This window comes from Erythranthe guttata, chromosome 4 (assembly GCF_056151865.1).
Source record: "Erythranthe guttata isolate IM_541 chromosome 4, IM_541, whole genome shotgun sequence".
Lineage (NCBI taxonomy): Eukaryota > Viridiplantae > Streptophyta > Magnoliopsida > Lamiales > Phrymaceae > Erythranthe > Erythranthe guttata.
In genome coordinates this window covers 18,341,670-18,365,925 of record NC_142536.1, presented here as the reverse complement: position 1 = coordinate 18,365,925, position 24,256 = coordinate 18,341,670, and the positions used below count along the sequence as shown (strand labels likewise).

The window sequence follows — 24,256 nt, the reverse complement described above, 5'->3', positions numbered from 1 at the left end:
CGTAAACCGCGATGGTAAGGAGTCGTACTGGGATGTGTCGGACTATGATTTGCCGATGTTGAGTACCGAGGGTTTCGTTCGGGAGTATGATCGTGCTCGGATGTCTGGTAAGGGTCCTTCTCACATGCTAGAGTTAGCTGGTGGAGACATATGTCGGGTGAGTACTTGTCTACTTAAATTTTTTTTTTTTTTTTTTGACTTGTGAAAAATAATTTTTTTTTTTTTTTTTTATATATATAGTTGGTAGCGACTTGGAGATATCTCATGGAGCATGGTAGGAATGCGGAAGCTATGAAGGAAGAGGAGCGGGCTCGAAGTCAAGCGCGTGAGGATGAGCTTCTAAGCCAATTGGAGATAGCGCGGGTCGATCTTGCTCAACGCTCGGAAGAGTTGGCTCGGAGGACAGAGGAGCTTGCCGAGAAGACAGAGGAGCTCGAGGTCATCCGAGGTGATGCGCAGGCGTATAAGGATGATGTTCACAAGTTGAACGAATGCTACGATCAGCTCAAGGATAAATACGAAGTCGAGAAGACGACGGGGAAAAGGTTCCTCACGACATCAGGTGGTGCAGCTTACAAGGAGTCCATTGTGGAGGAGACCAAGGTTAATTTCCGAGGTAGCGATGAGTGTGCTGCTATGGTTGAGGAGCATGCGTTGGCTGTGGTTTATAAGCCATTAGTGCGTGCTTGTCGCAAATATCTGCGCGATGCGGGTGGGATCAGCGAGGAAGTGATTCGTGGAATGGAAGCTGGCATATCCGATGAAGAGGAGGATGAAGTAGATGTTAATGGGACGGGCACAGAGGTCGTGAACGACATGGTTGCGGATGACTCCGCTGTGGGTGCATCTTCCGCTCGTGGTAGGGGAGTTTAGACTTATCTGTTAGGATAGTTAACTCACCCCATTTATTTCTATTGCTATTTTTTTTTTTATGGATTTCGTAGTTTATTTTTATCGCTGATGTAGATGGGTATGTCCACTACTATTTCGTTTGAGTTTCTTTCTTGTTTGACTCTGGAGTTTAATATTTCTATTTATTTATTTTGACGTTGTCAAGAATTAATGCGTTGCTTATATGTATTTACATTAGCGTATACGCAATGTACTTGAGGAGGGGATCAGTCTCTCAAGGTTTTTGTTATGGGTCGTGCCCTTTGTTCGGACCGCGTGGGTCTTGATTATATTTGTCCGTGGCCACGTTTTAAAAGTAACACCTCGTGAAACAAATAAAGGGACTTAGGTAATCCAGCTGGCCAGGCTATATTGATTATCTAAATCTCTCTAAGTGTTTGTGAGGTTATTGGATTGAGCTCATGGTAATAGGTGATTCGTGTAGATGTAATATCACCGAGAGTAAAGCAAAAAGAAATTTGATTAATTCAATGGTAGCAAAAGTGTATTGATACAAGCCTACGTGAGGCGAATGTGAATAAATAGCTAATGGGATATGCCTACGTGAGGCGAATGTAAATAAATACTGCTAAAATAAACAAATTGAAGATAATATTTCTTGTAAGTGATTGTATTACACTTGTTCATCTTCCACGTCTTCCTTGTACTCGTTCGTTTTACTGTGCTGATGGTAGATTGACTTCTTTTGGCGTCTTTATGTCTGTCAAGTACGATTGAGAAGAAAAGAATTTATTTAATCACTTGTATTGATGATTTAGTAATTGAAGCTATGGTGATGTGTATTGGTCTTTCACGTACCCTACTACGGGGGTTGATTTTTCTTTCTCGCCCTCCAAGATATGAACTGAACTCGTGAATTGCTGCGGGTTGCTATGCTATCACGCCTGTTAGTGGAATTACTTTTTCATGTTAGTGAGAGTAAATAAGATCATCCGTGTGTTGAATTCTAGTGGATGTATAATAATTACCCTTGACGATGTGGTATAGAGTATCTTCGCTCTTTGGGGCATTGATTGAGTAATATGCATCCTCCCGTAATAGGTTCTCAACCTGTAAGAAGATGATGGGATGTAATTATGACTCGCCGAAGTAAGTAAAAATTACTAGCCCCCCAGTTTAGGTGGGACGTTCACGTACCTCGTTATGTGGTGTCAAATTTCCAACCATGTATAAGCAGCTTTACAAGACAATTGACGTGGAAGGTCGTGGTGCCTGCATGGGTGGCAATTCGTGAGTAATTTTCCTATAGAATAAATATGGGTGATGATCTCAACTGATCTGAAGTAAGGTAGATGTATACCTTAGGCGTAGAACCGTTTGAGGTTCCCTATATTCCAAGTTCTGGGTATAGGGTGTCCGTCAGTGTTCTCGAGGCGATATGCTCCGGTGTTGACGACTTTGGTGATTTTATATGGTCCTTCCCACTTTGGGTCGAGCTTACCGATGGGGTGAGAGGCTTCAGCTTTTCGGAGGACTAAATCTCCAACTTGAAAGGAGCGAGGGCGGACCTTTGAGTTATATGCCTTGGCCATGCGTGATTTATACATCTGTTGCCGGATGTATGCGACTTCACGTAATTCATCTACGAGGTCGAGGCTTCCCCGCATAGCCTCCTCATTAGCTGTTGGATCATAGTTGGTGATTCGCCAAGATGGTTCTCCGATTTCGACGGGTGCGATAGCCTCTGTTCCGAAAGCTAGATTGAAGGGCGATTCTCCGGTTGCTGCTCGTGGGGTTGTGCGATATGCCCATAGCGCGTTAGGCAATTCGTCCACCCACTTCCCTTTGGCACTTCCAAGCCTTGTCTTTAGGTGTTGGAGTATAGTGCGATTCGTGACCTCCGTCTGGCCGTTAGCTTGTGGATTTGCTACGGATGTGAAGAACTGCTTGATGTCTAGGCCGAGGCACCAATTTTTCACTTTGTCACCGCAAAATTGTGTTCCATTATCTGAGATAATGGAACGTGGGATTCCAAAGCGACACACGATGTTTTTCCATATGAATTGGATGACTTCTTCTTCTCTGATGCGTGCTAAGGGTTCAGCTTCCACCCATTTGGTGAAGTAGTCCACTGCTACAATGAGGTATTTGCGCCCTCCTGTAGCGGGCGGGAATGGTCCAACTAAATCCATCCCACATTGGGCGAAAGGGATGGGGCTGTCAATTGGTTGCATTAATGCCGCTGGCAGGTGAGTGATATTTGCATGCTCTTGGCAGGGCTTACACTTCCGAACTAACTTCTTCGCGTCTTCATGCATCGTCGGCCAATAGTAGCCTTGCCTCAGTAGTTTGAGAGCTAAAGTTCTCCCGCTTAAGTGATTTCCGCAGATGCCTTCGTGTACTTCTCTAAGTACGTAATCCGCTGTGGTCGGATCGAGGCACTTGAGGTAAGGGAATGAGAAACCTCGTTTATACAGTTCTTCTCCCACTATAGTGAAGCGGGCGGCTCTTGTTTTCATCTTCCGTGCTTCAGTGGGATCCGTTGGAAGTTCCCCCTTCTTGAGATACTTCAGGATTGGAGTGAACCAGCATGGTTCATCCTCCTCGGTGTACTGTACTTCGGTGGGTGAAGTTATTTCTGGCTGAGGTGAGGTGAGGAGAGTCACCTTCCGACTTCCGATGCTAGCTATGGAGCTTCCAAGCCGAGCTAATTTGTCAGCGTGGATGTTATTGGAGCGGGGTACTTGTATTATCTCGTAGCTCTCGAATTTAGATAGGAGAGTGTGCGCGAGAGCTAAATATTTCGCCATGGTGTCTTCTTTGGCCTCGTAAACTCCGAGTACTTGGTTAACGATGAGCTGAGAGTCGCTTTGGATTAGGAGCTTGCGCGCTCCTGCTGCTAGGGCGAGGCGGATTCCCGCTATCAGGGCTTCGTACTCAGCGACATTGTTTGAGGCTGTGAATTCGAATCGTTGAGCATATTCGAACTCATCTCCATCAGGGTTCGTTAGGACGATACCCGCTCCCCCTCCTGTGGCAGTGGAAGATCCATCGACGTTGACAGACCAAGTAGGTAGAGAAGAGCTTTCTTCTACTGAAGTCATTTCGACTAGAAAATCCGCCAATACTTGCGCTTTGATAGCAGGACGGGGTTTGAATTCGACCCCATATTCGCTTAGCTCTATCGCCCATTTTGCTAATCGCCCGGATGTCTCAGGACTCCTTAGTATTTGCTTCAGAGGATAATTTGTGAGAACCACCACTTGATGTGATTGGAAGTAAGGTCGAAGCTTCCGAGCTGCGTTGATGAGGGCGAGAGCGAGTTTCTCCATATTGGTGTAGCGTTGTTCGGCTCCTTGGAGGGCGCGACTTATGTAGTATATGGGTTGGTGGCCTTTTCCTCCATCTCGGATGAGGACTGCGCTGACGGCATTAGCTGAGGTAGCTAAGTATAGTAGGAGGGTGTCTCCGGGCTGAGGTTTTGTAAGCAAAGGTGGTGATGCGAGGTATGACTTTAGCTCAGTGAAGGCTTTTTGACACGCCTCATCCCACTCGAACTTTTTTCCTCCCCTTAAAATCTTGAAAAAGGGGAGAGCCTTGTCCGCTGACCTTGAAATGAATCTATTCAGGGATGCCAAACAGCCGTTGAGTTGTTGAACTTTCTTGATCGATGTTGGCGGAGCCATGGAGGTGATTACTTCGATTTTCGCGGGATTAGCTTCGATTCCTCGCTGCGAAATCATATAACCCAAAAATTTGCCTCCCCTAACTCCGAATGAACATTTGAGGGGGTTGAGCTTCATCTTATATTTTCGCAGGGTGGCGAAACACTGATCCAGATCAGTTAGGTGGTCCGCGACCTTGACACTTTTGACGAGCATGTCGTCGATGTACACCTCCATATTTTTACCGATCTGATCTGTGAACATTTTGTTCACTAGACGCTGGCTCCTGCGTTTTTTAACCCGAAGGGCATGACTTGATAGCAGTAGATGCCTTGGTCAGTGATGAAACTAGCCCTCTCTTGATCTTCTGGTGCAAGTAAGATCTGGTTATATCCTTGGTATGCATCGAGGAAGTTGAGGAGTTCGCACCCCGAGGTCGAATCGATGAGCTGATCGATTCTGGGTAGAGGAAATGGGTCCTTAGGACAGGCTTTGTTGAGGTCAGTGAAATCTACGCATAATCTCCACTTGCCACCGGGTTTGGGAACGAGCACTACGTTCGACAACCATTCAGGATACTGAACTGGTCGTATATGACCCGCCTCTAGAAGTTTAGCCACTTCTGCCTTGATATGCTTGTTGCGTTCGGGTCCAAACGTTCGTTTTCTCTGTTTGACTGGCTTCATCCTCTTGTCGACGTTAAGCCGATGTAGGGCTACCTGAGGGGGAATGCCCGACAAATCTTGGGCTTTCCATGCGAACACATCTCCATTGTGTCGCAGGAAGTTGATTAGCTGCTGCTCCGTCCCAGGATCTAAATCGGATCCGATGCGTAGGAGTTTGGAATCATCTCCAGGTGTGAGCTCAATGACTTAAGCTCTTCGACAGCCGCTAGCTTGGTGTTATCCTCTAGTACACTGATGAGGATTTCTTTATTGTCCTCAATGATCGCATTGACCCACTTCCGTTTGTCGGATTTTTGGGTATCGTCTCCCTTTTCGGGCGGTTTAGGCTTCTTTGAGGGTTCTCGTAGGGCCCTTGCATAGCATTCTCGAGCGAGACGTCTATCTCCAAGCACTTCTCCCATTCCATAGGGAGTAGGGAACTTCCACTTCTGATGGTAGGAGGAAGGTACTGACTTGAATGTGTGGATGGCTGGCCTCCCCAGAATGATGTTGTAGGGTGATGGTCTGTCGACGACGAGGAACTTGATTAGTTTCGTGATTCGACAGGGGTCTTCCCCTAAAGAAACAGGCAGCTCCACTTCTCCCATGGACAAAATGCCTTCTCCTGTGAATCCTTTCAGGGGTGTGGAGACGGGATTGAACCGGGCATTATCTATGCCCAGTTGCTTAAAAGCGTGGAGGTACATGATGTCAGCTGAGCTTCCACCGTCCACTAATATCTTCTTGACCAAGAAGTTGACCACCGTTGTTGTTACTACCAATGCATCGACATGGTCTTCATCTGGACCTTCGAGGTCGGAGGAGTTGAAGACTATGATGTGATCAGGTCTTCGTATTTGATATATGCGAGCGGACGGAGCGGCATGTTCTTGATTCATGCGTGCTGATCGAGCGAGGGTGCGTCTTGCATTTTGTGAGTCGCCCCCCGCCGGTCCTCCGGAGATAAAGGAGATGATTCCTCGGGTAGGCTGATTATCGTTGTTATCTAGGTCACGTCGATGACCTCCATCCTCTCGCCTTTGTTGTTGATCTCAATTGTTATCTCGGCGTGGAGGGTCATCACGGCGCTTATTTCGCGGCTTATCAATGTATTCGCCTAAATGGTCCTGTTTGATAAGCCTCTCGATCGCCACTTTGAGTTGTGCACATTCCTCCGTAGTATGCCCTTTGTCCTTATGGAATCGACAATAACGATCTGATTTTTCTCGCTTTGCGTTTGGCTGCATAGGACGTGGAGGTTCTGCTAAACCTTTCTGTTCTATCACGTGAAGGATTTCCGTGAGGCGAGCGTTTAGCGGAGTGAACCTATTGTAGGAGGAAGAGGGTTGGCTTTGAGGTGGAAGTGGTGGACGTCGATCATCGCGCCTCCTATTGTCCTGACGGTCATCTTCTCTTTTTCTTTTAGGAGGAGCATGGGTAGAGGCTTCTTCTATCCGGACGTATTTTTCGGCTCGATTCAGTAACTCCTCTAAGTTGCATGGGGGTCTTCCGGCGATAGATTCTTTGAATCTACCAGGTTTCAAGTTCTGCTGCATAATCCCGGAGAGCATGTCTTGCCCCACACTGGGGACTTCGTGGACAGCCTCTACGAAACGCTTAATGTAGTTGCGGAGCGTTTCGTTATCTCTCTGTACTACAGAGAAAAGATGAGCTGGGGTCTTGGCATATTGTTTGTTGATGGCGAATTGGTTGGTGAACCGGGTCGACAACCGAGCGAAGGTGTCAATCGACCCTATGGGTAGGGAGTTGAACCAATTCATTGCCCTCTTGGAGAGAGTGGTGCGGAACATTTTGCACATAGCAGCATCCGTCGGGCCATATAAATCCGCCATGGCACTGAATTTCTCTATATGTTCCTGTGGGTCGGTGGTCCCTTCAAATTGAGGTAACCCCGAGATCTTCACTCCTTGAGGTAATACCTCGTTGAGAATGTCTATGGTGAAAGGACTGCGTCTTGTTGGGAGAGGCATTCTTTCACCCATTTGATTATTTGGTTGGGGGAAAAGATTTTGGCGAGACATTCTGCTGTTTACGTCGCCTTCTCCCTCATTAAAGATAGGGACTCTCTGTGGTGACGCATTCCCCCTTGGGGGTGAGCGCTGACGCTGCTGTCTGGGCTGTGCTCCTCGGTGGTTGGTAGATAACTGCACTCGGGATCGTGGATCAGATGTAGAGGAGGAGACACTTATTTGATTCGGTATTGGCTGTGGGGCCACGGGTGGCGCTACAGGTGGAGTTGGCGCTGGTATCGCATTGGGAGCGTTTGCTCCCATCGTGGCGATATATTGAGTTACAGCCTCCATGGCAGCGCGAGTTGAGGCTTCTGCTATCATGCGTTGGAGCGCGTCCTCGGTTATTTGAACCGTTCGAGGAGCGGGGAGTGGTGGATCGGCGAGTGGTGGGTCCCGAGGGGGGATCACCTGAACCTCGCGAGGTGGATCTGCAGCACGTGGAGGAAGTGGCTCCGCGGCGCGTGGAGGAGGTGGTATGCCAGATCCTCCACGGACGGGAAGGTTATTAGCCGTGCCATTTTCTCTCCGAGCTGACGCCTCAGGAGGATCTTGCTGGCTACGTGATCTGGTTTGCATCGTTCCCACAGACGGCGCCAAAATGATGATGCTAGTATATAGCTCACCTAGGGGGTATAGAAAATGAGTTGGGAGAGCAAAGCGGATCAGTAGCTTGATAACTTGATGATCCTGAGGTCCCTGCGAAATGAGCACACGTGAACTAAGTCGGGGGTTGATCCGGCGGAAACCCCTCCGACGCTCAAGTCAGATGTACGGATCGTAGAGATAGTAGAGAGAATAAACTCGTGGTTGATTATCAATAATGAGAACGTACCTTTTCGAATGAGTAAAACACTTATTTATATATCGTTGAATGGGTTGGGCTTAGTTTGTTGGGCCCAAGCCTTATTTTGAAGGAGCTTGGGCTTTCGTGTAATGGGCCCACTTGTATGTGATTGGGGTTTCGTGTATTGGGCCTAATTATTAGATAAATTTGAGGGCCCATTGGGCCGACCCATTTAGGTATATCAAAAAATATATATATATATATATATATATATACTGAAGACTGAAAAAACTGTAAACTTTACCGTTAAATTGGCATAAAAAATCATTTATCTTTTCTTTTAAATTGGCATCTACTCCACATATATATTCATAAACGTGCACTTATGTTTTCTTATTTAATTTGTTATTTCAGTACAGTTAATGTTTTTGTCCAACATATTAAAATTTGTCAACTACCAAATGGAATCATCAATAATCTTGCATGAGGTCGTTACTCTTTAATTATTACAAAGAAAAAAGGACATATATATTGCGTCATCAACTTGCGTCACTCCTCATTATTTTTTAGCATTAATTTATGAACCCGCATTAATTTATGAACCCCACTAGCGCGTGACCGACAAACCTGTCTCCAAAATCGAAAATTTTCTATGTTGCTTAAGTTGGAGTAGTTACAGTTTTGGTCCTTCAAGTTTGCACGTTTTTCATTTCTGGTCCTCATTCACCATTATCAACAAAATACAATCTAATGTTGTCACGTGCACTTTAACACATTGAGCCTCTCCGTCTATATGACCGTCAAGAAGTAACAATAAACGGTTGAATTAGGGCTGCCTTGAGAATTTTTGTTGAGAAAATTATACTAAGACCCCTATATTCTTTCAAATATACTAAAAACCCCTAAGATTTTATTCAACTCTAAGTTAACCCCAATTTTGACCAATTGCGTTTGACTTTTTTTCTTTTCTTTTATTTTGACTTTTTTATATTATTTTTCTAATCGGTTGTGGCTTTGGCTTTTTTTTTGAAATTATATTTTTCCCGTTACTCAACAATTTAAATAAAAATAAAATAATTCAATGCAAATCAACCCAATATTCAACATCGGTCAATGGTGGCAAAAAAATCAATCGAAAAAAATTCAACCCAATTAAAAAGAAAGTTAACGTCGAAAAATTGTGGTAAAATAAAACATAATAATAATAAATTAGTGCTGGTAAAAAATGGGGTAAAATGTAGTGTCATTGGTCAAAATCGATTAATTTGTGAAATTGCGGTTAAATTATGACTGAATAAAATTTTAGGGGTAGAAAGTTTTACTGTGAAAAATCCCAAATTCAGCCCTAATTCGACTGCTGAGCATTGCTTGTTTAAGGTTTCAAACAAACAGAGGGACACAATGTGTTAAAATTTGACAATATTAGAATGTGTTTTATTGACGACCCTAAATGGAGGACCAAAAATGAAAAATGTGCAAACTTAGAGGATCAAAACTGTAATCATCCGTTCTTTCTCGGACAATTTGGTAGAGACCACCTCTATATGTTCACTTATTATTCGGATTCAACACGAATAACGTTATTTTACCTTTTTTATTCAAAATAAAATAAAATAAAATAAAATAAAACAATAGTGCAGTTGCATGTGTTTGCGCAGGTTGTGTGACCAATAGTATTTAATATTTAGAGTATTAATTGTCGGGCACAAAATTATTTACTAGAAATTTAATTAATGTGGAAAAAGCCTCTCACTTAATATGTGTGTATTAATTGTACATATATATAATTGAGCCGGTTTTAAAGGATCTAAGGCAAATCCATTAAATAAGGATAGTACATTTTTTTAGTTGGGCAGGTAATTTCAATTTATTTTTTGCATGCTGAAGTGTGCTAATTAATTAATGATGAAATAATATATATATGAAAAAAAAATGATTAAAATATATGTGAAAATAAATAAATAAATAAATATATACGATGAGATGCTCAGTGAGAAAAGGTTATGATCAATATGGTCCATATCCATTACTGATCATATATATGTATTGTATAATGTAAGCATGTAATTAATTAATTAGTTCTCCAATCATATAATATTCATACTAATATGTTTATTACAACCTTTTATAGATGAACTAATATTAAAATAAAAAAAAATCTGTCATTGAAAAGTTAATTATATTAGCAATATCTGCACATTTTTTCTGTACTATACATCCCATTTTTTAGTTTTGCACAAAAGTTGGTTGATTGATAAATATTTTGATACAAGTTTCTTACTTAAAAAATTACCCTTAACCCATTAAAAACAACCGGTTTTTTTAGGGACTATAGGACAAAATTAGTAGAAAATTAATAATATAAAATAAAAAAGCATTAAAAAAGATGATCAAAATTATTTTTTTCTGCAGGGGCGGGAGCCCCCCAAGTCATAAGGTGGTTCCGCCCCTGAAGCCAGTTGTGGAGGTGTATGTTCCTCCACCCTTTGAATGCCGAAAGTGAGGGGGTTTTTTTTTCCAAGTTTTTGCCGAAAATATTATATATGCTCAATTTTACTAAGAGTTAATTGAGCAGCTTAGTTGGAGAGGTTGGACAGAAAATGATCTTCTTAGATTGGAAATACTTTAATTACTATCTTCCAACTCATCGGTCAAAACTCAAAACCACCTTCGATCCGCTCAAAAGACACCATTTTTTCCACTCTTCTGCCTCCCTACTAGTCCTCGATCTTCGACCGCCTAAATTGCACCACAAGTTCACAACATCATTGGGAAAATGTTATTTTTATCAAAGACGTCTATTTCAATTCAAAATTTTCAAAAATCTATCCATTTTCAATCTTGTTTCTAACTAAACTGTCTGTTTTCGTCTAAATCCAACTAAGCTGCCCTAAATGACTTTTAGCAAGTTCAAGATATTCAGGCATATTATTAAATATAGAAACTATTTTTGAGGGATTTTTAGCCAATTTTTCCATCCTATACATATAAACTATAATTTAATGCTAAATTAAAGAAAAAAAGTAAGCAGACTGTAGAGCAATATATACAGCATCCATTGTAACGGAGTTAGTTAATTCTTCACTAGTCCAATGAGTGTGTTTTGATAGCCTGGGTGAATCTTTGTCTATCAACACAATGAGATACCCAACCTAGCTATTTAGGTACCTACTCCTTCCCCTAGCTATGATTGAACTTCTCACTTAGAATTTTAGAAACTAATATATATATATATATAATATAATATTAGATTTGGATTGGAATTTAGAGGGCATAATAATGGAGGTGGAATGTAAATTTTCAGGACAATATTTAATGACATACATCTGGTAAAATTTAATTATTTTAGTTATTTACCAAACGATTCCTCTTTTTACCGATACTATTTATTCTTTCGGCTAAAATCGGTCATTTTTATGCTACATTTGGTGAAGATAATTACATTGAGTGAATATTGACCATTGATTGATCTCCACAGACCAAATGCGGGTGTGGGTGTTTTTGTGTGTTATATGAATAGTAAAAACTTACCTGTCTATTTCACCCGTTGTAATAGCATAGTATAAGTCGCTAAAAAAATTGCCTCTTGAAAACAAAAACTTAATAAAACATTGATTATGAAAAGTAAATAAATAAAAAAACTTAAAAGTGACTAAAATACCATTTCGGGTCCATAAATTATTTGTTACTGATAAAATGCAAATTAATTTGAGAAAACTCGATCAACGTAACTAATTAATGTTTCATTATTATTGGAACTCTAAAACGATAAATATTTTGAGGCGGAATGAATATATATAATTTATTTAGTTAAATGTACGATGTGAAGTGGTCACTAGTTTTTCTGCAAGTTAATTAGGTTGTGCTATACTACGAATTAAGCAACTAATTAGGATGATGATCATGAAATCATTCTCTCTCTCTCTCTCTCTCTCTCTCTCTCTCTCTCTCTCTCTCTCTCTCTCTCTCTCTCTCTCTCTCTCTCTCTCTCTCTCTCTCTCTCTCTCTCTCTCTCTCTCTCTCTCTCTCTCCCCGGTGCACGTGTTTGCGAAGGAACAATAATAAGCTGAAATAAGTGCCTGGCCTGACCTAGTAGAAGACGTCAGCATGACACTTTTGTTTGGTGGCCAAATTTATCTCTCTCTCTCTAGATCACTCTCTCTCTCTCTCTCTCTCTACCTTAATTCTCTATTTAAAACCCGGGGAAAGTAAAGAATAAGATCACCACCACCACCACCAGTCCACCACGTGTAGTACACCCATCGGAAAAACAAAAGCGCGTACGTACAAAACAAAAACAAAAACAAAAAAAATGTGTCCGGCGAGTAGTACAGTATCGAGAAGGTGGTGCCCGACGGCGGAGCAGGTGATGATACTGGATGAGCTGTACAGGAGAGGGCTGAAGACACCCAACTCCGCTCAGATACAGAGGATCGCCGGCCACCTCTCGTTCTACGGCAAGGTCCAGGGCAAAAACGTTTTCTACTGGTTCCAGAATCACAAGGCCAGAGAAAGGCAGAAGCTCCGCAAGAAATTTGCCAACCTTCTCCTCCACCACCAACATCATCATGACCCGCATACCCGTTTTCTTGACCCGCAAACCCGTTTTCTTCAACCTCCACCCTTTCATCAACTACTCTCCCATGGCTGCTCTGATCCGCCGAATCTTCTTATTCCACAGGTAATTTTATTTTAATTTAGGGTTTCTCTTTTCATTTTTCATAATATAATTCCGGTACAATAATAGTTTCTTCTGGTCCAGATTCGGTAAAAACCTACTAAATTGTTAGTTCGATAATTTAATATTTCGCTAAATTAATAGAATTATGCTAGTCTCAATCGATTGTATTAATTTATAGATGTTTAACTGTGTATAGTAAAATAATGTGCAAAATATTGTTACGTTACAATTTCAATAACAAAATACTACGTTATTATGGATATATATTGTCATCACTTCCAATCTAGATTTATTTATTTTTTTATGAAATATAAGAAATTATGAAAGAAAAAAGAAATCGATTTTTTTTAACGTTGGACGATTTACGTAATTTTCAGGGTCGGTTATTTTACTAACGTAGCGACAAAATGTGCTAATATATTGAGTTTTATTACTGTAAATGTAAGTTATTCTGATCGATCTGTTGGGTGTGTGTGTATGTATATAATGACAGCATGCAGAGGGTGGTACTGCAATTAATATTAGTGAGGAGGCCCCACACGGCGGCGGAGGAGTGGTGGTGACGCCTTCTTCATGGATGAGCTGCAGCTGGAGGAGGTGGAGAGATAATAATAATAATGATATTCCAACGTACGGCCATGATTCGGCGATGATTACGGGAGTGGGTCCCACCTATTACCCCTGCTTCTTCAGGGACGACAAGCCCCTTCAAACCCTACAGCTCTTCCCCCTTAGTTCCTCCCCCCCACGCGCCACCACCACCACCACCACTACTGCCTCTATTAATGAATAATGCCACCCCCGCCCCCCACTTCTTTGGATAATTACATATCAGCCCTTATCAAATAATTAAATCCACTAATCTCTCTCTCTCTAAAGTCTTTCTCTCTCTAGCTAGCTATAGCTATAGCTCTCTTAGTTTTTTCTGGTGTTTTTTCTGTTACGTACGTGTCTGTATTATTAGGCTTCGAAAATGTGCTGAATTGTCCAATAGTTTAAGCAGAGAGTACAACTATTTATCTTTACTTCTAGCTGCTACAGTTTTATATATAAATCTTTCACTTTCCCAATTTGTAGTTCCCACTTTCTACCACTGTGTATTTCCCCAATATCAGAATATTTTATTTTATTGCATTTTTCCATCAACCAAAACCTGACATTGCATGCACAGATATATATATTTTATATATATATATTGTATGTGTGAGACAAGTCAATGCAAGTTTGCATGCATGCATGCATCACGTCGCATCATGCAAAATTATATTTAATAATAATAATAATAAAAAGGCAAGAACTGATGAAGGGTGATGTCAGTCAGGGAAAAAAATGACACCAAATAAAATATTAATATGGAGACAAAAAAGATTTGTAGTGGGAACATTTACCAAAACTGGTGTCTACTACTCTGATTTTATTTATTTGTTTATTTATTAATTTAGATGTTTATATTTTGTGTTTGACAAATTGGATTGGACATGACATAGGTTAAAAGATATCATCGTTTTGGGATAACTCGCTCTTTGACTTTCAATGTAGGACAAAGAAACCAAAGAGGGAAAAACTATTTTGTTTTGAGATTTGTCAATATTATATTATTACATACTATGTCACAAATTAATTAACCTTCTCTATTTGTCCTAGCTCCCATTTTGGGAGGAGTGTTAATTCTACGTCTCCATTAGGTAGATGTTACACCTGATTATTTATACGATTTTGCAAAATTTACATTTAATGTAAATTATGTAGCTTAAACCATCAACGTACACATAATAACACACACATTCATGTGTGTGTTTGCCGTGGGTAATTATTTATGTAAATATACGATTTAAAACCACATGGTGTATTTCACTAGATGTAGGACCTCATAAGCCTTATTTACATTGAGTGGATTTCAACTGTAGATCCGATTTAAATCACCACTCATTAAAGCACATAAACACATAAGTGTATGTTATTATATGTAGATTTGCGGTTGAAATTCAGTATAAACAACCAAGTGTAAGTTGAATTCAAATCATTGATGGGAGTGTTTAACACACAATATTTGACCGGATTGAATTTCACCCATGGGCAAAATATAATAGGGACAGGAGCACTGTCCCCCACCCTCACAAGATCTTGGGGGGGCCTGCCCCTACCCCTATTATAATACACAAAAATAGTATTGTCGTACAGTTTTACCTTATTTACGAGTATAGATATATTATGCTACACTGAATGAAATTTACCGGGCAGATATTTATCAATCATGGATACACAAGTCCATATTAGTATATACAGATCAACGATAAACATTCATCCGATTTCAACATTATTTACGTGGCGTAGCATATAAATAACCTATCTCCCTCCTTTATGATCTTATTTTCAGTTCATTCCCCTTTTTTTCATTTTGTATCTTAAAGTAGGTGTCCATATATTAGTAAATAATCCATGTTAAAAGTGACACGTGGCGAACAAATTAAATTTACAAGTAATAATGTGCAATCCGTAGAAACTGATTCACAGATAAAATATTTATGGGCACGAGAAATTGTGCAGAAGAAAACATCAGTGAATGAATGCAAAGTGTTTTCTATACAGTAATTAAGATTGTGTACCGAAAAATGTACTGCAAGAAAAATGACTTTTAACAACATAAATATAACAACATGCTATTGCAGTATGTTGTGATACTTACTACTTCCTCTGTTCCATAATAAGTGTCTCTTTTAAAAATATTTTTGTTCCATATTATCTGTCACTTTAGATTTTCAATACTGCATTAAATGCATTTTTACTGTTTTAACCTTGTTAATGAAAGTCTAATCATTATTTTTTTCTTATAAATCATTAAATAATAAAGGTTGTTTCAGTCATTTCTATATGATTTTTTCTAAAACCGAGATATATTTATTGAGTTTCTTAATCTTTGTGAAAAGTGAAAATAGACACTTATTTAGGAACGGAGGGAATATATTGCATATTTTACCGCATTCTTGTTGTGTGTATTTAGTATTTACTATCATCTGCAAAATGTCTTAAATTCCTCTCCTTGCGTGAAATTAAATTGACAATAAATAAAATTGCATTATATATTCAATTTGCCCTAGAAAATATAATTAAAAGAATGTGAATCATCAATAGTGCAATTAATATAATTCTTGGGGGAGGTAGAAATTAACGTTACAGAGTAAATAATTCCAGCTACATGACACCCTAAAAGGAGTTCAATTTCCTATTCACGGGGTCCACTATTATTAATACTTTATTGATTTGATTTGCCCATTCATAAATTCCTCTATCAATTGCTTTCATAATTAACTTTTATTCTAAGTTCTAAATATTAAAACTTTTACCCAACAGTTTCGAAATAGCAATAAGGGCTGTTTTTTATTTAATTTTTTTAACAATTGTGATGGATTTCAAATTATTTCTCACGTGAACTTATTTTAAATATATTTATTTCAAATGCTTCAATCCAAATGCAAATCCAGATATAATAAATGGACCAAAATTCATCTCCTTAATTATATGGAGAATTTGGACATCCTCTCTTTTCCTAATTCTATTGGTCGAAATTTATTTTGATTTATTAGATTACCCGTTGGACTACAATAGTATATCGAAAGGAGAAAATACCGGTCGAGCTTCTAATAATTAATTAAACTCCATTTATCGAGACTTTGCTTCTTATGATTAATTCGATATACCTAGCTTTATATTCCAAGGGTAGTCATTATCGAAACTTATACGTGCTTCAACACTTTGTTGATTAATTTTCATAGACATAACGTGGATTAAAATCGACACTTGCGACGACCGGTTATAATCAATTCAATGTCAAATTTAGTCTCTCGCAAGTTTACTCTAATTACTTGCTACAATATTAATTTACGCGTTTAATTTTTTATTTTAATTTATTTTCCAGGTGCGATAATGCATGACATGATCGAAGCTCATCTATCTACTGAATATTAGCCGATCTTTTATCCCAAAATTGAGTGTACTTTCATATCCACAAACAATCGTAGATCTACAGACAATCAAATACGTCCATGTGTACGTGTGCTTAGTTAGTGAGTGATTATTTAATCAGATTTACTATTGAAATCGACGCCGTGTAAATAGCCGGCCAGGTAGGTTTAGGCATTTAACTCTCCTTATTATATAAAAGTGTGTAAAATTAAATCCAAATTTATTTAAATGTAGTTTTTATTTTCTTTCTTATTCTTCTATTTTTTTTTTCAATTTTTATGCTAATTGTTAGTGTTCTTAAATTGTCTCATTGATTAATTAACTACTATATTGATATTTAAAAAAAAAAAAATCGGGCTTGTTTAATATCAACCAACAATTTTGATGCAATTTGAAGGTAATTTATAGCTTAATTTTAATGATTATATTTTTTAATAAAACCACTTAGGTTTTTTATATATATGATCAATGTAGCAAAAAAGGCGAAGACGAAGACGAAGCTCCTCGTTTCAATTTGTCCTCACGAACTCTCAACCGAGCCTTGATATTTTCGAGCAAATTCGTCACGTTTTTCACCTGCTCTTCATCAAACTTCCCAACCGCTTCTTCTTCCTCCCAAAACGACACCGTTCGATTCTTCTTCTTCTTCGTCTCATCTTCCAATTTCTTCTCTCTCTCCACTTCAGCCTGCAATTCCCCATCGAGCTTCTCAATCATCTGGTTCAGCTGCATAACCCTAGTTCTCGTGTACGCCTCGAAGAGACGAAACGAATCGCTCGTCTTTGGATTAGGGTTTTCGATCCTGCTGACAACGGACTCCATAGTCGGGTGGAAGAAAGAGAACGGCTTACCTGTCGGAGAGTACACCACCACTGCCACATCAGCATTGCATTGCGCGGACACGTCGCTGGCTTTTCTGAACAGGCCGAGCCGCCGCTTCGAGAAGGTGGCGAAGCAGTCGCTATCTTTCTTGATTCTTGCTATCGCGATCTTTTGACGGCCCTTTGTTCTTTTTCTCTCCATTGTTGAAGAAATTAAACTTTCTTGATGTTTTTTTTAGGGTTTGAAACTAAGAATTTATAGTGTGCATGAGAATTGAGATTACGTACGGTCAAATATTTTCGGAATCGTCTCATGCAAATTAAAGAAATTAATTAATTATTATTTTCTTTTGGTAGAAATTAAAGACAGTTGGATTCACTATTTGTCTTAGTAGATTTTAATATTTTATGAAGTGAAAATTAAACTTGGGTTTTTTTAAAATGAGAAATTAGATACTACTCATGGTCAAAGATTATAAGAAATTCAAATGCATGTGTATATATATAATCCAATGTTTTTAATGAATTAAGATTCAAAGTCGCATGTTTTTAATTTTTTACTATAACTTAATTCAAATTAAATGATTCTCGTTGACAACATTTATTCTCCCAATCGTCTAAGTATTGGAATACAAAATACATATTATATTCTAATTTTCTTAAGATTTAAAAGTATCGTAATTTGAATAAGGTTTTGAGAATAAGTGTATAACTAATTCAGCAAGTATAAATAATCAGATTTAGCATTTAATAATATAATAAAATTAAAACGAACCAAAATATAAAACAATAGAGTTGAGGAAAGATTACTCAACGGATGTGTGGATGGAAAAAAAAATATCAATTGCCGAGTACTACGGTATTTCAACTGAAGATTATTGAAAATATACCAAAGTAACGTTCACCATTTCACACAGTACGATATTGGTACTGTAACGCAAATGGTTGGTAACCTAAGGTAATGTTATTGCATTATCAATACCATAATAATATAGTATCGTACCATACCTACTAGTATAGTATATTTTATAAAAAAAATAATTATTTTTTCATTTATTTCTACAGCATTATATTTATAACTTTATTCAAAAAAAATAATTATAATACTTTATTTTATTACATATAAGTTTTCTTATATTTTCTTATTCTAATCTTAATCCTAATACTAACATTAATGCTAATACTCTTAAATGCTCATGTTAATCCTAATCACAAAGCTAATGCAAACATAAATCCTAATCCAAATTCTAATACTAATACTAATACTAATAAGGGTTTGTCTAGGTTCCGACAGGGTTGTACTTCTCGGACCATAAAAAAACTGATCTTAGCCGTATAAATTATTTCATAAAAAATCTTGTTCGTTGATCTGATGTACAGATGCAGTATGACACCAAGACCCCATCAAATAATGTACGTACCTATGAAAACACATTCGTACTCGCATCATACCCCATCGTACTTCACATAATTTACCTTCTTAACCTTATATTCAAATTAATAATCTTTTTTTTTTTGAGTAAATATTCAAATTAATAATCTAAATATTTCATTTATTCATGAATTCAATGGAAAATATACGAGAGGAAACAAAAATTGAAACATTAACATAAATCCATAAACTCTCTGAACATGTGCGAATTCAAGAAATTAGAGTTTATATGCTTTTATTTCTAATTCTCCATACAGTTGTCAAGAATCTCGTCAGATTTTTTAGGAACAATTCAATTGCTAAAATTCGAATGCAAGAGGCATATTATATTATTATGTCTTTCAAACAACAATTAACCATCAATTGCAATGTGATTGTTGGTAGTTACCCGAATTTTACTTTGACCCTAGTTTAGACTATGTTTCATGAAGGTACAGTTCTTTTTTTTCGGTTTCATAGTATTTAATAATTATATCGTTTGAAGTAGTTTTCGGCATAATATTAAATAACTGAAACTGCCCTTTTTTAACATGCCTCTCTGTTCATGTAGTTTGCAATTTCTTATTATTATTGAGATGGTTGATGTTATTCTTGTAATCTGCATATTTTTGTTTGAAATGTATGAACAATCAATTATTTCCTATCCTTTTTATTGGTGGGTTTTTTCTTTTCCCATAAAATTTTGACATTGTTTTTACTATATATTCGGGTAGTCTGTCATTTTTATTTAAGAGATTCCATGAAATTTTGATTTGAACATTAGTTAGGCATACTATATTTTCCTATTGATTAAATTTTGGCATGCCTGGCCCTCTTGGTGAAGCTTGGCGGTGTTTTATATTGAAACAAGACTAAAGATCCTTCTATTTTTTATGTGTTTTCAGCACTTCTAGTTGTTAGGATTTCACATTAATATGTTAACTAGATTCTATGTTATAATTCTGTGTTTAGATCTGTTCGTTTTTTAAGGGAGAGCACTATTGAATTGAAGTTTATACATTGGGAGATAAATATCATATCTGCTGTCCAGGTTTAAACACCGGAATTTGTTGTATTCGTGTGTTGTACATTATTCGTTAATCTTAAAAAGTTGACATGACTACATGGTGTGTTCATGGGATGTTATAACACCTAGCATTTGACAGTTTAGTAGAGAGAAAATGGGTTTTGCTAGTATTTTTTTTATGAAAACAGACGTGTATAAACGTTACTTCCATGATTGTGGGCTGATTTGTTGAGCTGTGTTCATAATTTGACATACTTACTCGTGCAAGTTTGAACTGCAGTTGGAGAAGACATATGCCAAAAAGGATTACTTCAAAGTACACCTCAAAATTGTATTGTATGGTTTGCAACAGGGAATTGAAAATTAAGGCAACATGTCAAAAATGGTTGTCGGGGATTTGTGTATCTCGATATTTTTATATTCTCTTATTGTAGCTCAGACGTCTGTAACATTTTTAAATAAAATATGGAAACACCAACACGAGCTGGTGGGGTGGAATTTCTCGATCTGTGAAAATGCAAAATATATATTTAGTTAGCTTACGTTTTAAAATCTTGCAATGCTATCAGAATAAATAAAAAAATTACGGAATACACTCGTATGCAACTATTCGACAACACTTCTTCAAGAAGCCATACCCATTCTTAGCACTTCTTCACAACTCATCCTTCTCGTGCCATTCTTTAATTTTGCGGGATTCTTTTGTTTGATTTTCTTTTAAGGAAGATCGGTTGAGTTTTTGCTGTTTTGAAATTATACTGAACAAAATCCCAACAGAAAAAGGAAGAAACTAGTAACCCTTTTAGTTTTCTCGGTGTATTTCTTAACCAACACGACAAGGTAAAATTTGTTAAAACCAGCAGCAAATGACGTAACATGTTGAATCCTCCACAATACTATTTTCCTTACACACCATCACATAAGTCATTACAAAAAAATTAATAAATAAGTAACTAGAGTTTCTTAAAGTCTACAACTTGTTTCAATAAGATTCATTTAACATGGGAATTGCTCAGAGCGTGCTGCTCCGACTGAAAAAGATAAGATAACACTTTCAAATTTACAATCACAATTTTTTTGTCAGGAAGACAGATATCGAAAAGAGATTCGTCACACTGCCTCCAACTTGATCTTGATTGTAAATAATTATGTCTTCACTTGTTGCAAGCACTTCAGGAACCTAATAACAAAAACACATCGGCGTTTAAAAGTATTATCCTATTTCTATGGTTGTGGTTGTACTTGAAGCTTGATTAACCTTGCGTTCTTGAGTTTTCGGAAAGAAAAAAAAATTAAATAAAGGCACAAAAAGCCTCAATTTCTGCATTTTGCCATTCACATAAGCTATATGAAACGAAGTGTTCTTGATCTCTGAGAGCACACCAATGTTATTACATCAAATTAAATAACCAAATTATATCACACGAAAGGAAAAAAGTAAGTGTATGGATCATTTCAATAGTAACTCTTTAGCAACACTTCTGGTAGAATATCCTTGTGTTCTTATATTCTACAAAATTAGCTTACTACTCCAATATGAAAATGGATGAAGATTTTACTTAGTGATCCACCAAATCCATGAATTGAAATCAATACAAAATTTATCATATAGTTATTGAATTTCAAACAAACAATTTAACAAGATGCACACAGTCACACGGTAAAAAAAAACACCATCTGACGCTAAATTGAATGAGAAAAACTTAATAAAATGATCAAATTATTTACTCTGATTGAACATTAAAAATTATTAGGTCATCCAACGGTGATGAGAAATCCTCCAAATGTGAATTGAATCATTTACCAATTTTTAAAACGGAATAGATATTTACCACAATACGACGAACATGACCATTGCAAAAGCTTTTACGCAATCTTACACTATACGCGGCGCCTCAATTTTTCCGGGGAGAGAGAAGCGAATAATATTAATACTAATACTAATGTTAATACTACGAATGCTAAAATACTTTATTCTAAGATGTTTGAGTCGAGCATTGGAATCTGGAGCATTGAGAGTATTAGCGTATCTACGTATCTATCTATATTATATATATTATTCCTATTATTATTCTTATTTATTAGGTTACCTTGTATATTAGGTTTCCTTGTGTAGTAGGTTAGGGTTTCCTACATGTAACTATATATATATGATTAATATACGTAAGAGATATAATTCCCTCTTTTCTCCAAATATATTTCTCCTATATGGTATCAGACACTAGGTTAACCTAGCCGTTTTTTTTTCTCTTTTTCTGCATAGCCGTGCCCTACCCCTTCTTCTCCATGGCCGGCGAATCTTCATCTTCTTCTCCCTCCACCGCCCCTCTCAATCCTTTTCACCTAAACGAGACATGACGTGTTTGCCTGTCAATTAGGCAAGCATTTTCGTCTACCATTTTTTTCTCAAAAATCTACTACTGTTGCTCCATTTCAAATTATTCATGCTGATTTATGGACTTCTCCTGTTTCTAGTTTTACGGGTTTCAAATATTATCTTGTGTTAGTTGATGATTTTACCCATTATTTATGGACTTTTCCCCTTCGAAATAAATCTGATGTTTTTACAACCTTTGTCAATTTTCATACACTTCTCAAAACTCAATTCCAACATCCCCTGAAAGCCTTACAAAGTGATAATGGTCGTGAATTCAAAAATGCGGATTTTCAAAACTACTTCACTAAACACGGCATCCTAAATCGTTTTTCGTGTCCCCACACCTCCCCTCAAAACGGACACGCAGAACGGATGATCCGCACTATAACTAACATGATTCGATCCCTCATCTTTCAAGCCCATCTTCCTCCTACTTATTGGGTCGAAGCCCTTCATATGGCCACACACCTACTCAATATCTTACCTACCAAAACCACACAAAACCGGACTCCTCACGAAGCCCTTTACCTCATCAAACCTACATACTCTCATCTTCGAGTATTCGGCTGTCTCTGTTATCCCAACCTCACCGCCACCACACCACATAAACTCGCCCCCCGTTCTACTCCTTGTGTCTATCTCGGTCACCCTTCCTCTCACAAAGGCTATCGTTGCCTTGATAGGTCCACTGGCCGAATCATAATTTCTCGTCATGTTATCTTCGACGAAACTAACTTTCCTTTTGCTGAGTCCACTCCCCCCAAAAACACACTTCCCCCTTCTGCCTTGGACGAAAACACACCATCCTTGTTCCTCCTCCCTCAGACTTCGTCTAACTGTTGCAACAGTTCCTCCAACTGTTCCAATAGTGAACCATCCTGTTCCAACAGTCCGTCCAACAGTCCCATAACACAGCCAACACCTATTTCTCCTGCAGCACCACCTGTCGACCACAACCAGCTCACAACCCCTTCTCCTACTCCCCCACCTCCCCCACCTCCCCTTGCTCATCCTATGGTGACTCGCAGTAAAGTGGGCATCCACAAACCCAAAGTCCCCTTCTCTCTCGTTGCATCCTCTACCTCTCCCATTCCCACCAACTATCGCCAAGCTCTTCTTGACCAAAATTGGCGAAACGCCATGATTGAGGAATATACTGTTTTAATTAAAAACAATACTTGGAATGTTGTGCCCCGCCCCCCGTCTACTAATGTTATTTCTGGTAAGTGGATATACAAACAGAAACTCAAGTCTGATGGCTCCCTTGAGCGATACAAAGCACGGTGGGTTGTTCGTGGGTTTCACCAGCAGGCTGGCATCGACTTTGACGAGACATTCAGCCCAGTTGTCAAACCAGCCACTGTTCGAACAGTCCTCAGTATTGCTCTCTCGCGATCATGGCCAATCCACCAGCTTGACGTGAAAAATGCCTTCTTACATGGCAATCTCTCTGAAACTGTCTACTGCGAGCAACCTCCCGGATTCGTCGATCCATCTCGCCCCACTCACGTGTGTCGTCTCAACAAAGCACTCTACGGCCTCAAGCAGGCGCCACGTGCTTGGTACAAGCGTTTTGCATCTCACATTATTACCATGGGGTTCAGAGAATGCAAGTCCGACACTTCACTCTTTGTGTACTGTCGCAACAGTTCACGCGACTGTCGCAACAGTTCATGCGCCTACCTTCTGTTGTATGTCGATGACATTGTACTTACGGCCTCCACACCAGAATTGCTCCGCTCTATCATCGCTGCCCTTAATCAAGAGTTCGCAATGAAGGATCTTGGCGATCTTCACTACTTTCTCGGCATCTCAGTCACTCGCTCGTCGAATGGGCTATTTCTCTCTCAACGCAAGTACGCCGACGAGATCCTAGAGCGTGCACACATGGCTTCCTGCAACCCTTGTCTTACGCCGGCTGACACAAAGAGCAAGTTGTCTTCGACCACTGGACCCCCCGTTGCTGACCCTACTCTT

At 38.6% G+C, this 24,256-nt stretch overlaps 3 protein-coding genes and 1 long non-coding RNA gene across 4 annotated transcripts; 1 reads left to right on the top strand and 3 right to left on the bottom strand.

The window, feature by feature from the left end:
- Positions 1–1,750: 1,750 nt before the first annotated feature.
- Positions 1,751–2,730, bottom strand: LOC105951529 (uncharacterized). Its single transcript, XR_016031061.1, has 4 exons — positions 2,213–2,730; positions 2,050–2,124; positions 1,881–1,962; positions 1,751–1,796 (listed from the first exon to the last, which is right to left on the bottom strand). It is a non-coding gene; the product is annotated as an uncharacterized LOC105951529 (long non-coding RNA).
- A 97-nt stretch (positions 2,731–2,827) lies between these two features.
- On the bottom strand, positions 2,828–5,203 carry LOC148771325 (uncharacterized). Its single transcript, XM_088817595.1, has 3 exons — positions 4,947–5,203; positions 2,964–4,803; positions 2,828–2,860 (listed from the first exon to the last, which is right to left on the bottom strand). Exons 1-3 carry the CDS (start codon positions 5,201–5,203, stop codon positions 2,828–2,830), a joined length of 2,130 nt encoding a protein of 709 aa, XP_088673721.1.
- A 7,005-nt stretch (positions 5,204–12,208) lies between these two features.
- Positions 12,209–13,580, top strand: LOC105949048 (uncharacterized). The gene is made up of 2 exons (XM_012972316.2): positions 12,209–12,680; positions 13,174–13,580. The coding sequence occupies exons 1-2, from the start codon at positions 12,312–12,314 to the stop codon at positions 13,471–13,473; spliced, it is 669 nt and encodes a 222-aa protein (XP_012827770.2). The 5' UTR covers positions 12,209–12,311; the 3' UTR covers positions 13,474–13,580.
- Positions 13,581–17,108: 3,528 nt separating this feature from the next.
- On the bottom strand, positions 17,109–17,666 carry LOC105976947 (agamous-like MADS-box protein AGL62). The gene has a single exon (XM_013002219.2). It carries the CDS (start codon positions 17,664–17,666, stop codon positions 17,109–17,111), a length of 558 nt encoding a protein of 185 aa, XP_012857673.2.
- Positions 17,667–24,256: the final 6,590 nt, after the last annotated feature.

Bases quoted from the DNA above. Each gene is read 5' to 3' on its own strand.
- LOC148771325 (XM_088817595.1), bottom strand. From the start codon at position 5,203: ATGAAGCCAGTCAAACAGAGAAAACGAACGTTTGGACCCGAACGCAAC. The intron at 4,804-4,946 runs GTGCGAACTCCT...TAAAAAACGCAG, and splicing joins CTCATCGATTCGACCTCGGG to GAGCCAGCGTCTAGTGAACA. The intron at 2,861-2,963 runs GTGGAAGCTGAA...CCATTATCTCAG, and splicing joins TGGACTACTTCACCAAATGG to ATAATGGAACACAATTTTGC.
- LOC105949048 (XM_012972316.2), top strand. From the start codon at position 12,312: ATGTGTCCGGCGAGTAGTACAGTATCGAGAAGGTGGTGCCCGACGGCG. The intron at 12,681-13,173 runs GTAATTTTATTT...ATATAATGACAG, and splicing joins CGAATCTTCTTATTCCACAG to CATGCAGAGGGTGGTACTGC.
- LOC105976947 (XM_013002219.2), bottom strand. From the start codon at position 17,666: ATGGAGAGAAAAAGAACAAAGGGCCGTCAAAAGATCGCGATAGCAAGA.